Source organism: Podarcis pityusensis, assembly GCF_964106645.2.
Source record: "Podarcis pityusensis genome assembly, chromosome: 9".
In the NCBI taxonomy this organism is placed as follows: Eukaryota; Metazoa; Chordata; class Lepidosauria; order Squamata; family Lacertidae; genus Podarcis; species Podarcis pityusensis.
In genome coordinates, this window is record NC_138034.1 from 40,582,396 (window position 1) to 40,595,764 (window position 13,369).

At 43.1% G+C, this 13,369-nt stretch overlaps 1 protein-coding gene across 4 annotated transcripts in view; it reads right to left on the reverse strand.

Moving 5' to 3' along the window:
- The window catches only part of LOC308485867 (uncharacterized protein C4orf51 homolog), a 34,877-nt gene extending 21,508 nt beyond the window's left edge, over window positions 1-13,369 (reverse strand). For 3 of the 4 annotated variants that reach the window (XM_081022106.1, XM_081022105.1, XM_081022104.1), the window contains exons 1-6: window positions 13,011-13,369; window positions 7,766-7,842; window positions 5,531-5,595; window positions 2,549-2,633; window positions 2,335-2,426; window positions 705-763 (exon numbers count right to left, since the gene is read on the reverse strand). In XM_081022106.1, the coding sequence (XP_080878232.1) occupies window positions 713-763; window positions 2,335-2,426; window positions 2,549-2,633; window positions 5,531-5,595; window positions 7,766-7,842; window positions 13,011-13,249 (609 nt within the window). In that variant the 5' untranslated portion in view covers window positions 13,250-13,369 and the 3' untranslated portion in view covers window positions 705-712. Of the gene's footprint in view, window positions 1-581; window positions 764-2,334; window positions 2,427-2,548; window positions 2,634-5,530; window positions 5,596-7,765; window positions 7,843-13,010 lie in introns of those variants that run through there. The other variant, XM_081022103.1, reaches the window with a different exon arrangement.

Here is a 13,369-nt window from a genome sequence, read left to right on the forward strand (position 1 = left end):
GCTTGTGTTTTCACATAGGATGGAGGCCAGGGGTTTTTTCTTGGGGGGGGGGGAGATGCATCAAAGGGGAGCATTTCTCAAGAAACTACAGGACACAGATGGATTGTGGCTAACTAGCAGTGGAAGCACATTGGAAGCAGAGTAGATAGTAATGTGCAAATACCCTCAAAAACACCGAAAGAGCTTCTTGTGTGGACAAGTATTTTATCAACAAGTTTAAACCAGAATGAATTCACAATTCCATCCCTGTCCCCCAGTATCAATGTATTTTCTAGACATGCAGTAAGGCTTCTCCACCTGCAAGGGCTATTCCCATTCATTTCATGTAATTGGTGTGAGCATTTCTAAATGGATGTGAATGTGCTCCCCTCCTGCTAATGAAATTAATAAAACCCATGCACAGAAGAAATCAGTGTGTGCATCACAGCACACACAAATCTCTGGAGCAAATTTTAAAAAGGCAAATTCTTTACTGTCTCTTGAAATCTGCTGGTACCACCAGTATCTACTGGTACTGTTATTGTAAGATTTCTTTTTCCTGGACTAAACACCCCCCTCTCTCCCAGGTACCATATATGCTCTTTTTGAATGAATACTGCAAAACATTTTATGGGGTTTCTTCCATGTTTGGACCTTGCTTCTCCAGGAGTTGGTAACTGAGTCAAAGAAACATGCATCTGGCTCCAGTTTAGGCATGGCCATACCTGCACAGTCAGTTGAGGTCAGGAAGATCTTGAGTCACCTTTTCCATGATTTGCAACCCCTGAAACAAATGAGATGGAAAATGCCATTCAGCGTACAGGTTCGCTTATAAATAAATATCCACAGATGTTCAGCAGAACTCCAAACAGGACAGAAAAGGCAAATTTACAGATTTTTTAAATAGATCTGAAAGAGTCTTCAAACTTGCTCAATTTTTAATTGGGTGTCTTTTTTCTCCTGCCACTAAGGCCCTGTTGTTCAGTCATAGAATCATAGAACTGTAGGGTTGGAAGGGACCACAAGGGTCATGTAGTCCAAGTCCCTGCAATGCCGGAATCTTTTACCCAACATGGGGCTCGAACCCACAACCCTGAGATTAAGAGTCTCATGCTCCGCCCACTGAGCTATCCACAGGGTTTTTAGGATATGTTCTATTCCATTAAGATTGCACGGAAGAAGAGAGAGCAGGCCATGACCCCTGATCCCAGTTCCTGCCAACCCCTTTCCCTAAACTTCTCACACATTGGAGAGATGTATTCAATGGGGAATGGTGCTGATTATGCAAAGGCTGGAACTTATGCAGGCACATGATCCCCTTATCAGCCCTTGTCAATGGTGGCTGGCTGTAGCAGTGTGCATTGCTTCCGTGCCTGCTGCCACCTTTTATCTCCTTAGGAGATGGATTCAGTAACAAAACACATAATACATGGCATTCATAGAGCACTTCAATTCCATTACTGCCATCATGTTAGGGTTTCGCTGGAAGATTATTTTATTATTATTATTATTATTATTATTATTAGGTGCGGATGGCGCTGTGGGTTAAATCACAGAGCCTAGGGCTTGCCGATCAGAAGGTCGGCGGTTTGAATCCCCGTGACGGGGTGAGCTCCCATTGTTTGGCCCCTGCTCCTGCCAACCTAGCAGTTCGAAAGCACGAAGTGCAAGTAGATAAATCGGTACCACTCCAGCGGGAAGGTAAACGGCGTTTCCGTGCACTGCTCTGGTTCACCAGAAGCAGCTCTGTCATGCTGGCCACATGACCCAGAAGCTGTACGCCGGCTCCTTCGGCCAGTTGTCCGCGAATGGACCTAACGGTCAGGGGTCCCTTTACTTTTTATTATTATTATTTATTAACTACACTCTGAAGCTGCACTTGGTATACTTAAGTAAAGCTTCGACTGGCTTTGATGGTGATTAGGGTCCCGCAAAGCAGGATATAGTCACATACATTACTATCAGATGAGCATGATAAAATGTACATCTGATTTTTCATAAGTCCTCTTTGTGGCAGAAATTAGGGGCAGGCAAGTCAGGCAAGCACCTGTAATGTCAACCTTAGCCAGCCTCCATCTATCTGCCAGTAAGTGGCTGTCAGCTTCCTCCTCCTCAGTCTCAGTGTTGCCCCTTGTAGGAAGCAGGAAGGAGGATTCGAACAAAACTAGATTTGAATTGACTTTGCCTGTATAACTCCCTCTCGGCCTCGCTGATGTGGTCCAAAGGAATGCAGAGCAATACATTTGGCACCAGCTTGGCTGCAGGAGTTGCCTGAAGGAGGCATGCGAGGCGACATCCAACGGTCTTAGGGACTCCACTGGATACAATTCATAGCTTGCAAAGACCTGTACTTACCATTGAATCGGAACTCCCAGTAACAGGCCACCCGGTCAGAATATCCTGACTTGCAGTTGATGGCGTCCCCGTTTTTATTCCAGTTTGGTTCCCTATAATTAACGGGGGGGGGGGGGGAGAATAAAAAGTAAAAGCAAAAGCTGGAAATTTTGCCATGGGAAAATGAAAAAAACAAACAAACCTTCCACCAATTAAAGGAATCTGGAGTGCTCACCGTTTACCCTGGGGTATTTCATCGCCTGCTGAATTTCATTCAGTGGTACTGCTGGTGATGGAATGATGACTGCATTATGATTCATCTGTATATATTTTTTTCAAAGGAATTGAACATAAGGTGATGAGATTGTAAAGTTGCATCAGTTATAAATAACACGCCTACCTATACATCTGGGTGCCCTCTTTGCCATTACTGTTTTGTTTGCCATGAATTGTATCCTGGACATCGGTGAGCTAGCAACATTTGGAGCCATTGGATAAATTCCAGGTGTTAAATTTCTAGAACGAGAGGCACCAGCACTTGAGCTTGGCTGGAAGTCACCATTTCTGACCTATCAGCTCTCCCAGTGGATGCTTGAGGTGGAGTGACAGGAAGCACTTACGGGAAGCACACTCTGTGCATGCTGAAGGCCACTCTCCTGGGTTACGTTCCGCATCCTGGAACTGAGCTCTGCCTCAACAGAAGCCCCGCAAACCTCACTTTCTAAAATGAACCACAATCCCATTAGTTGAAGTTGAAATATTACGAATACTGAACACAAACACGTCCCATTGTTTCCATGCTCTGCTTCCTCCTCTCACATGGAGAAAACAGTAATTATTCTCCTGGCAGAAACACCCTCTCTGTTGTCAGAGCTTAATTTGAGAGATGGCTCACTAGAACTTGGTCCCAATATCAGCATGTTATGCCAGGATGCACATATACCTTCAGGGTATTTGTGATATAATTGCCATCCATGTGGAAGGTGGTTTGCAGGGGCACCAAAGGGCAGGTCCCTGCCCCAGGGAGCTTGCAATCATACCAAACAGAGGTGAGGAACCTTTGGCCTGTTGGTTATTGTTGAACTGCAACTCCCATCACCCATCGAGGATTGCCAATAGCCAGGGATGACGGGAGTTGTAGGCAGCAACATTTGAGAGGCGGGTAGGCTCCCCACACCTGCTCTAGAACATGTAAGGAGAGATGCTCTTGCATTTGCAGTGATGTGCCCAGCTTAAGGCACATTTTCCAGCCTCTTATTTCTGGGCACTGCTTCTTAATAGTGCATGCAAATACAAGCCTTTCTTTTTAAAAAAAAATTTAAAAATCTCAGGATAATGGGTCTCCTCCTTTGCTCTATAGTAGTGCTAGACCCAATCCTGCAGCAGCAGAGTCTTCCCTGTAGGATGCCACAGAAGCATTGCAGCAAGAGAGAAAGCCTGCTTGCTTCTGTGAAGTGTTTGTGAGAGAGAGTGTGCATGCAAAGGAGAGATGTGTGCAGCCTAAGTGCTGGAAATGGGGTGTGCCCATTTGACCAAGGGATTTTTATTTTTAAAAAATATATATTAATAAACAAGAAGGCAATCTTCGAAATGGCAGGGCATCGCTGTAGGGGTTAATAAAATGAAATATAACTACCCAAAAATGAAAGGGTTGCAACAAACGTTTATGGATTAAAATGAGTAAGTAGCACGGTGACCTTTATCAAACAAGTGAAGTGGGAGGGGAAGGAACTGTGTGTTGTTATTAATGATGTCACAAGCACAATCCAGTAAATCACGGATGGGGAAACTGTAGCCTCAACCCACCAGCTATTATTGGACTCCAACTCCCACAAGCCACAGCCAGCATGCCCAAGGGCAGGAATGTTGGGAGTTGTAGTCCGGCAACATTTGGAGTGCCACAGGTTCCCTACCTCTTAAGTAGCCACTCAAACACTTCTACACCTATGGTTAACTACTGCTGGTGGGAGGAGGGTTAAAAGCTGGTTTGCCACTAAGAGAAAAGCAAGGGGAGAATAACATTTTCCACATTTCAAAAAATGCATCATGTGTTCAAGCAATTTAGACCATCCTGCAGGTGCCTGCAGATTTACACCAGCCTTTGCCAACTCCAGCTGTTTTTGGACTACAACTCCCATCAGCCTCAAGCAGCATGTGCCGGCTGAGGCTGATGGGAGTTGTAGTCCAAAAAGCTCATTTTGGCAACAGCTGCTTTACCTTGTCAAGTCAGTGCTCAACCGCCTAAGCCATACATTGCTAGGTCACTTTCACAACTACAGCAGAAGGAGCAGCATCTGTGAGCACATCCTCTTATAAAGCCGGCACCCAAAGATCCAAGACTTGGCCATGAAATAAGTGAAAATCTCACATAAACTGGAACACACACTGTCTTCATCACTCAATATTCCAATTCTCACACCACTTTACTTTGTGGCCACTAGAGAATAAAAAGCCAGCCACATTTCAAGGGAATCCTGCTGGAGCCAATAGGATTATTCTGCGATACATGGCTGGAAGACTGCAGGCTCATTATTCTGCATTTTTGCTCGTCTCATCTATGCAATTTTCACTAGCTTCCCTGCTTCAGAATGTTCAGGTGTAGACAATGAGAGGCAAAGGGGGAAGAAAGAATTGCTATACTGGCCTTGCATGTCATGCCTTCCAGCATGACAAGTCTTCATTTGGCAGTGGATCCGCTTTTAAGATTCAGGATGAAATTACACAACATAGGTGTGAATGTGCTTCCTCTTCTACCCCGGGGGTGGGGTGGGGGAGCTCCACGGAAATGTCTATTTGGGGAGAGAAGCTGTGGCAGGAGGAGGTACTCAATCTGTCTAACACCCAGTGCTTTCTTTCTAGAAAAACAGATGCCGGTACTCACCATGAAGTTGTTGCAGTAAGTGCCACACTTTTTAACAACAACAACAACGAGAGAGAGAGAGATGCCGGTACTGCATATCCATGAGTACCCCCAGAAGGGAAAAAAAGCACTGCTAGCACCTATCACATTTCTTGCAATCCCCAGGGAATTCCAGCCTATTGTTGAAAGGAAAAAACCCAACCGCCCATATCTGGAACTCCTAATATCTGCTTTTCTCAAGAAGTGGCTTCATGCTGTGTGCATGTGTGCTCTTGTTCACATCCATTTGCACATAATGAGTAGTTGGTCCTCAAGCGACACATACACAAACACACAAATATCTAGTGCTCTACTCACTTGTTGGGAATGGTGTTTAAATTTCTTCCTATTACTTGAAGACTTTAAGAAACTTGGATGACAGCCTAGAGGGGACAAACAGGAAAAAGATTTTTCCCTCCACAGGGAATTTCCCTGAATCCATTTTTTTTACAAATGACAAGGCATGACACAACTGCTTTTCATTCATAAGTGAAACATGCATAGAGTTAGATCAGATGCAAGCATAACCTGGATGGAAAAGTAATCTGTTATTGAATATTCTCAATTCTCTTCTCTAGATACCTGCTTTTGTCTACCTTGTGTAGAGTGGCCACTTATGCATTGCAAAAAAATAAAAGACAATAAAAAGAAAATGTAGCACCAAGGGAAAAGAAAGAAGTGGATAGGTATTTGCATATGTTAATATATATGCACATGTATGAATAATTATTATAATTTAAACATAAATAGACCAAGATACAGAAGATATAGTCGCATACATTACTATCAGATGAGCATGATAAAATGTACATCTGATTTTTCATAAGTCCTCTTTGTGGCAGAAATTAGGGGCAGGCAAGTCAGGTGAGCACCTGGAATGTCAAGATTGGTGATGCACTGAGCATAGAGGACAGTGGGCTCAGGGGGTGCCTGTCTTGGGCTGTTTATTCTGATATCCCCTCAACAAGCTGTAGCAAAAGTTAGTACAGTTTGTTTTCCCTTATGAAGCTGGCAATTAACTTGTGCGGCCACTGCTGCATTAAAGTTCTTCTCTTTCTCTCACATGCAGGAAAGTTTACAACATCAGTCAGTGCGCATTCAAGAAACACCATCGGTGGGAATGATTATAATCAAATCTGTGCATATTATGTGCATTGTCTTATGCGACAGAGATAAATGTGTGGAAACTCTGCATCAAAATCATGTAACAGATAGAAGTTGAACAAATGGGGGAAAGTTTATCATCTGACCTCCAAAATCACCAAATAATCTATCCCTCCTAATTCGGCACTTGCCTTATTATCACTAGATTTGACCCCAAAATCCACCCTTAACTCTAAAGAATTAATTTCCTTCCTGTTCACAACAGCTAGACTAGTTATTGCCCAACAATGGAAAGGAACATCTAATATACCAACAGAGGCTTGGGTTAATAACATCTGGAGTATTACTCTATCAGAACGCCTCACAGACCACTGGCAACAAATCAAAGGCATCTCTGAAAAAGATACCTTTGATATACCGTAATCTGGTCTCCCTTTTTCTCTTTTATTGAAGAAAAACAGGATGTTTTAATGCCATCATCAGGTGTCTGTGGAGGGGATATATTCATTGAAAATGTTGTGCTTGAACTTTTGAATAAATGTGTGTTTTTTAATTTAAAAAAAGACATCGAAGAATTGGAGGTCACCAAAGACCTCCCTTTGTCTAGGGCTGGCCTAGCCACTCTCTTCTACTTACAATCCCATATGAATAACAAGTAAGAGTGTCACCTCTAAATGCATCCTTGCAGTCAATAAATAGCTGGGTGTGCATCTGAGAGCTTCCAATCTCTGTTTAGCATGAATTTCAATGGGCAGCCTTGGATAAGAAACATTTCCTCAGTCTAATGTCCCTCACAAGGCTGTTGTGACGTGAGAGTGAAAACCTTCCATGTGCCGCACATTAATGCGACGGGGACAGATAGCTCTGTGAACAGAGCTTTCCAAGTTACTCAGCTAAATTAGATTCTGGCTGGTTTTGGAATGAGCATTGCTCTATGGCACCATCTAGAGGTTGCCTGCCAGCACAGCATACCACAGCTGCTGCCAGCTGTATACACTGCTATCCAACATATTTATACAGTGGTACCTCGGGTTAAGTACTTAATTTGTTCCGGAGGTCCGTTCTTAACCTGAAACTGTTCTTAACCTGAAGCACCACTTTAGCCTATGGGGGCCTCCTGCTGCCGCCGCACCGCCAGAACCCGATTTCTGTTCTTATCCTGAAGCAAAGTTCTTAGCTCAAGGTACTATTTCTGGGTTAGCGGAGTGTGTAACCTGAAGCGTGTGTAACCTGAAGCGTGTGTAACCTGAAGCGTATGTAACCCAAGGTACCACTGTATCTCCCTTCATATTTCTCTTATGTGTCCAGCTGTTTACAAAGACTTCTCTCGCCCAGAAAGTTTCTTCTTGGTTTTCCCGGCTGCAGTGTGAATTGATGTTTTAAAGCCCGATTACAAAACCCCCCCACATTTGCTACAAAATCATAGGAGTCACGCCTCTTTCTTTTTACCCTTGTCAGTTGTCGCACCATGTTTAGGATTGCCGTAGTTTCCAGAAAGATAATGAAGCCGGTTTATCAAAAACACTCTGGAAAAAACACAAAAGGAGATATGAACTCATGTAGAAATTACTGGAAGGAAAAGTAAGAAGTGAACTCTACATAAGGGTTAGACATTTGAGTACGATGTTTTTTATTAATTTTATCCAATTTATATTGTGTCCTTCCCCCTGAAGAAGCTGAGGGAGCCAATAATGAAACCATTCTAAAAAATGTTCTCTCAAGCAGAGATCTCAGGGTTGCCATGACCAGTGTCCTTCAAACCTTAAATGAATGGATAAACCAAAATATTTTTAAAATCCTCCTGAAAGTCAGTGATGAGGGAGACAGACATACTTCACCAGGGATGGCAGTCCACAAATAGCCACCAAAAAGGCCTTGTCACAGGTCAACCAGACAGCACGCCATGGACATACAGCCAAGAAGGCCTCACCTGCTGATCGTAGGGTCCGAGATAGCTGGTTTTGGGGGAAGGCATACTTTTAGGTACTTGGGTCCCAACAAGCTATTAAAGGCTTTATATACTAGTACTAGCACCATAAATTAGGCCCAGAAGCTCACTGACAGGGCCAAGGCAAGACATTTTGCTGCCTGAGGTAAAGTTGGAAATGACCCCAACAAATCAAGGTGTCTATAGTACCCAACACCAGCCAGGTTATTTTGGTACCCGAGGCAGAAAATCTCACCATGCAACTCTCCATACCCTGGAAGTAATTATATAATAATAGTAAATTATGTAGATACCTTTACATTTAGCTGCCCTTTCATGACACCCACGATCAGCTGCCTCACTTTGCCTAGTTATATGGCAGTTATAGCTACCTTACAGTTCATATCTGAAGGAGAACCTAAGCAAGTCACACTTTCTGAAACCCTACACACTCTGAAACACAGCCAGCCCTCAAAATTCAGACGTCTGTTAATTTTGCAATGCCGTTCTGCATGCAAGCAATGTGTACACATATGATCATACACAATGTGCACACAAATGCCTTTATTACCGGAAATAACATACTGAAATACATTATATGAAGCAAAACTGTGTATATGAAATAAAACTGCATACAAAATTGTGATATTGGGAAGTATTGGCACTGATAGGCCTACAATTTGTCATGGGGATTTTTAAAAATTTGCAAACTGATGAGAAAATGTAGAGAACTGAGTTTAAGACTGGAAGAACAAGAAACCAAAATTGTCAGATTCACCCGCTTACAGGCTGAAGGACAGATATAGGACACCACAGGGTAACAGAGGCATTCACATCCTACTTTCTCTGCAAGAGTATTTCTTAACTTGTGAACAGGCAAGAGAACAGAACACTCCAGAACAGAGCAACAGCCCTGTTTGAATGACAGAAGAACCACATTGGAGGCTAAGCTGGAAGGAGGAAAATCCAGACTGACATCTGAAGGGCTTGAAAATACATAAAATCGCTAACCCTGAAGACATGATGGATTGGATAATGTGCAGTCTGGATGCTTGCCAGATCAATATTTAAAATGCAAGAAACGCTGTGAAGAGCTACAGCAACAGAAAAGGCATTACCATCAATTCAGAAGTAGTTTCACTCCCTCGCCTTTCCCACAAATTATGCCCAGCCAAGGAACATAATTTGCTGCTTGGAGTTCCCCCTGACCTGTGGAATAGTAGTATAATATCTGTTTGTCTGGCTATGAGTAATATTAATGGAGGGCTTCTAGAGGGTGGGCAAGGAGGGCAAGGTATATATGGAGTTCACCGCAGCTTGAGATACTTTTAACTAGTGCAGTAGGCTACAAGGGGCAGGGCATCACTGCTGCTCCATTGCAGCAGTAACATCCATTCCTATTTATCTTAAAAGCTTATAGAGGCAGTTTATAGAGGAGCGGTGAATTCTGCACACACACACACACACACACACACACACACACACACACTCCCTCTGGTCACACCCTTCCAATACAGGGGTTTTTCTTAGGTTTGGAAGGATCGGTGTGGCTACAGTGCTGTGCCATCTCCCTGGAGAGGTCTGTGAAACTACTGTATAGTGTTCCAAAATTAAGGAAACTTAACTATGTACAACAGGAGTGTTTATAGTGGCAGACCCTCTCAGAGGTCCAGAGGCCAGGACCATTTCTGAAACCCCTGCAGCCGTAATAAAGGTAAAAAAATGATAAGCACCCCAAAACAAGAGTGGTTTGTTTCTATATTCAGGTTGGATTATATTGTGCTTGGGGTCCCTTTCTACTCTACAATTCTGTTATTAGACTGTCTCGCCGGAGTGGTGCATGCTTCATTTAACACCGGTCCTGAAAGATCTTCATTGGCTCCCAGTAGTTTCCGAGCACAGTTCAAAGTGTTGGTGCTGAGCTTTAAAGCCCTAAACGGCCTCAGCCCAGTATACCTGAAGGAGCATCTCCACCTCCATCGTTCAGCCCAGACAGTGAGGTCCAGCACCAAAGGACTTTTGGCGGTTCCCTCACTGTGACATGTGAGGTTTCAGGGAACCAGGCACAGGGCCTTCTCGGTAGCGGCGTCCACCCTCTGGAACGCCCTCCCATCAGATGTCAAGGAAATAAACAACTATCTGGCTTTTAGAAGGCATCTGAAGGCAGCCCTGTATCGGGAAATTTTTAATGCCTAATGTTCTACATCTTTTTATGTGCTGTAAGCCTCCCAGAGTGGCTGGGGAAACCCAGCCAGATGGGTGGGGTATAATTATTATTATTATTATTATTATTATTATTATTATTATTATTTCTATGATCTGACTGGAGGTTCTACATCCCTGACTTCAAAACGTACATCACCTGGTTTCCTGACGTGTCAGATTGAAAGCTATTTAAAAAATTATCCCAAGCTATGGTGGTCTGTTGTTTGATCTGACCATGGTGCTCTTTCAGTTTGTAATTATTTCCCTTGCTTTGATCATTGTCATCTTTCTTTTACAATCAGGAGAGCCATTCTGAGAATTTCTAATGAAGAGAAGGATATCAAAATAAAATAAATGACTCTACACTGAAACAGTGGAATTGTACAGAAAGGGCAAATACCAAGTGACCAGCCCTCAGGCAGGTGCAGGGCTGTTATGGAGAACGTTCCTCACAGGAGCTGCCTCTCCTACATGACTCTCTTATACAAGCATTTCCAGAGCAGGATTGGATCCAGGCAGCTGCAGTGCCACACTCATAACATACGAATCATGCCTGTTTTCTCCCTTGTGCCATTTCAGGATTTGCTAATGGTCTGTATGGGACAGAAGTTTAGCTTACAGGAACTATGATGCTATAGGCTGCCACAACTGAGACCCCAAGCTCATCTATGTGTCTGTTTAAATCGTATTTTTGCTGATGGGCACAACTCCTATTTTCTGATCTGTCATATAGCAAATATGAGCAGCTGTTTTTCATTATAAGATGAAATTTGGCATAAACAATGAGATCATTTTCTCCTTACTGACAGCATGTACATAAAATTTAAAAAACAACAACAACACCACACACACACACACAGAATTAACTCTATTCTTACTCACAAGAAAGGATATCAAAGCACGACTCTTAAGCTGACCACCCAGGATCTTCCAAGATTTGAGGATTGCTTCACTGCTTGCTTGTTTAAATATATTCCACAACTGCTAGATTTGTTATTATAAGCATAAGATGCACTGCAAGTTTTTCTACCATCTATCATTAACTATAAATGATGCACACAATTTTCTCAAGGCCTTCTCATTATACAGTTGGTGCCATTCCATTAACCATCTCTTCCCGCATTACTGCTTGCACACAATTACTTTAGACACAGGACCATAAGCAGCAAGTGAGAACCCTTTCAAATACTTACACATAATTCAAATCTGCAGAAAAAGCTCTTGCTGTTGGATGACATTTTTTTACCACCCTTGATTGGTGCTTTCTGCAGAGCGTCAAACTGGTTAGGCTTGATGGTCAGGCTTGGATAGTAGAATGAAGGACCACTAGCTAGTATGGGCACACTCAGGATGTGCATGCATGCTCTCTTGGTACTTAGTCAACAGAAGAGAATCAACAAATTAGAAGCTGGGGACAACCACAAAAGGAAATGCCTACTGGGATGAATGGGAGAGATTAAAGTTGCTTCTCAGATACAGATTCAAATGTTTGTGGGTCTATTCAAATGGGGAAAAGGTTGATTAACAGCCAAATAATGCTCAAATGGGGACAGGCCTGTTGTTTTTTACCAAACCTGCTAATGTTCAGGATCTGGGATGAAAGCTTTCACATAATTCTTCAGTGCAAGATGAAAGTTGGACAAAACAAAAATAGGATTTAAAAATAAAACTGCCACAGATCTCAGTGCTATCCTAGTGAATCTGAGAGCCTCGAATACAATCACTAGGTTGAAGAAAAACTATATTCTAGTGATATGTGACAAACACAAACATTTTCAACAAATTAACAAGATCATGTGGCCAAGACAAGTAAAATGCTGCCTTAAGCATCCATTTGAACACCAGCAAAAATTGACTCACCGACACCTAACAATATAACACTGACTCATAAACTTTCACCCGGTATTCTTAAGCCTCGAATGACAAATAAGACCTTGTTAGCTGTATGATGTTAATCCATATTTATCTCACTGACGTTAAATCGTTTTTGTGAGGTAATGTGCTTTGTATCTCAGCAACCAACCAGCTGTTTTTTAGGACGTGTATCTAAGAGTTCCATGTTTGCTTTCAGACAGCACTAATTGGATCCAGAGCTGTATAGCAAGGAGCACAAATTCAGGACAAACAAACAACCAAACATGTCAAAGGGAGGGATATCAAAGCCCAAGGTTAGTTGCTCATCCTTTCCACACCCTTCTAGATTTAGCTACCTGCCTGATGAGAGCATTTTTGCTTTCTTTACACACACAAAAAGCAGTTAGGCCCAACTTTTAGGGTGTCAAAGGCCAGTTTCATGACAGCCAGTTATCTGAAGTTTTGTGCAAAAAATCTTTGGCTTGAAGTTTTACGGACGATCACTTTTACCAGTGCCAGTCCAAGACTTTTTTCGGCCTGAGTACCACCCCTTTAAAAGGGAACAAGTCCCATTCAACTTAGCAGGATTTACTTGTGAGTAGACAGGCAGAAGATGGCACTGTCAAGACGACGATTCTTGCTTTCATCATCTTCCCCCTGCCCTTTCTTCATGGGCCAGCTTTGACCTCCCTGTAAGAAAATGCTTACTCTGGAGGGTGAGGCTTGTGGATCCTGGTAGGAGAGGAGGGGGTAACGTGGCAATATGCGGAGCCATCCAGCTTTTTATTTCCATAAGCCCCAGAATAGGTGGTGGAGCAGCTGGCGTCTTCTTGCGTATGCTGTTCCCAGGCTCGGCCTGCATGGCGTTTGATCTCTTCGAAAGCTTCAGAAGAAAGAGGGCTGAAGGGCAGCGTCAGCCCGGGAGCCAAGAACACATACTTGGCCATGTGGAGGCCTCCTTCAAAGCCAAACTGCAATATTACGTAACTTTTAAGCAATTCTTTCTCCCTGCTGTTGTCAGTAACTTCACTTGCTTGTGTGGCCCGGCCTACTTAGAGGAAGTGAGG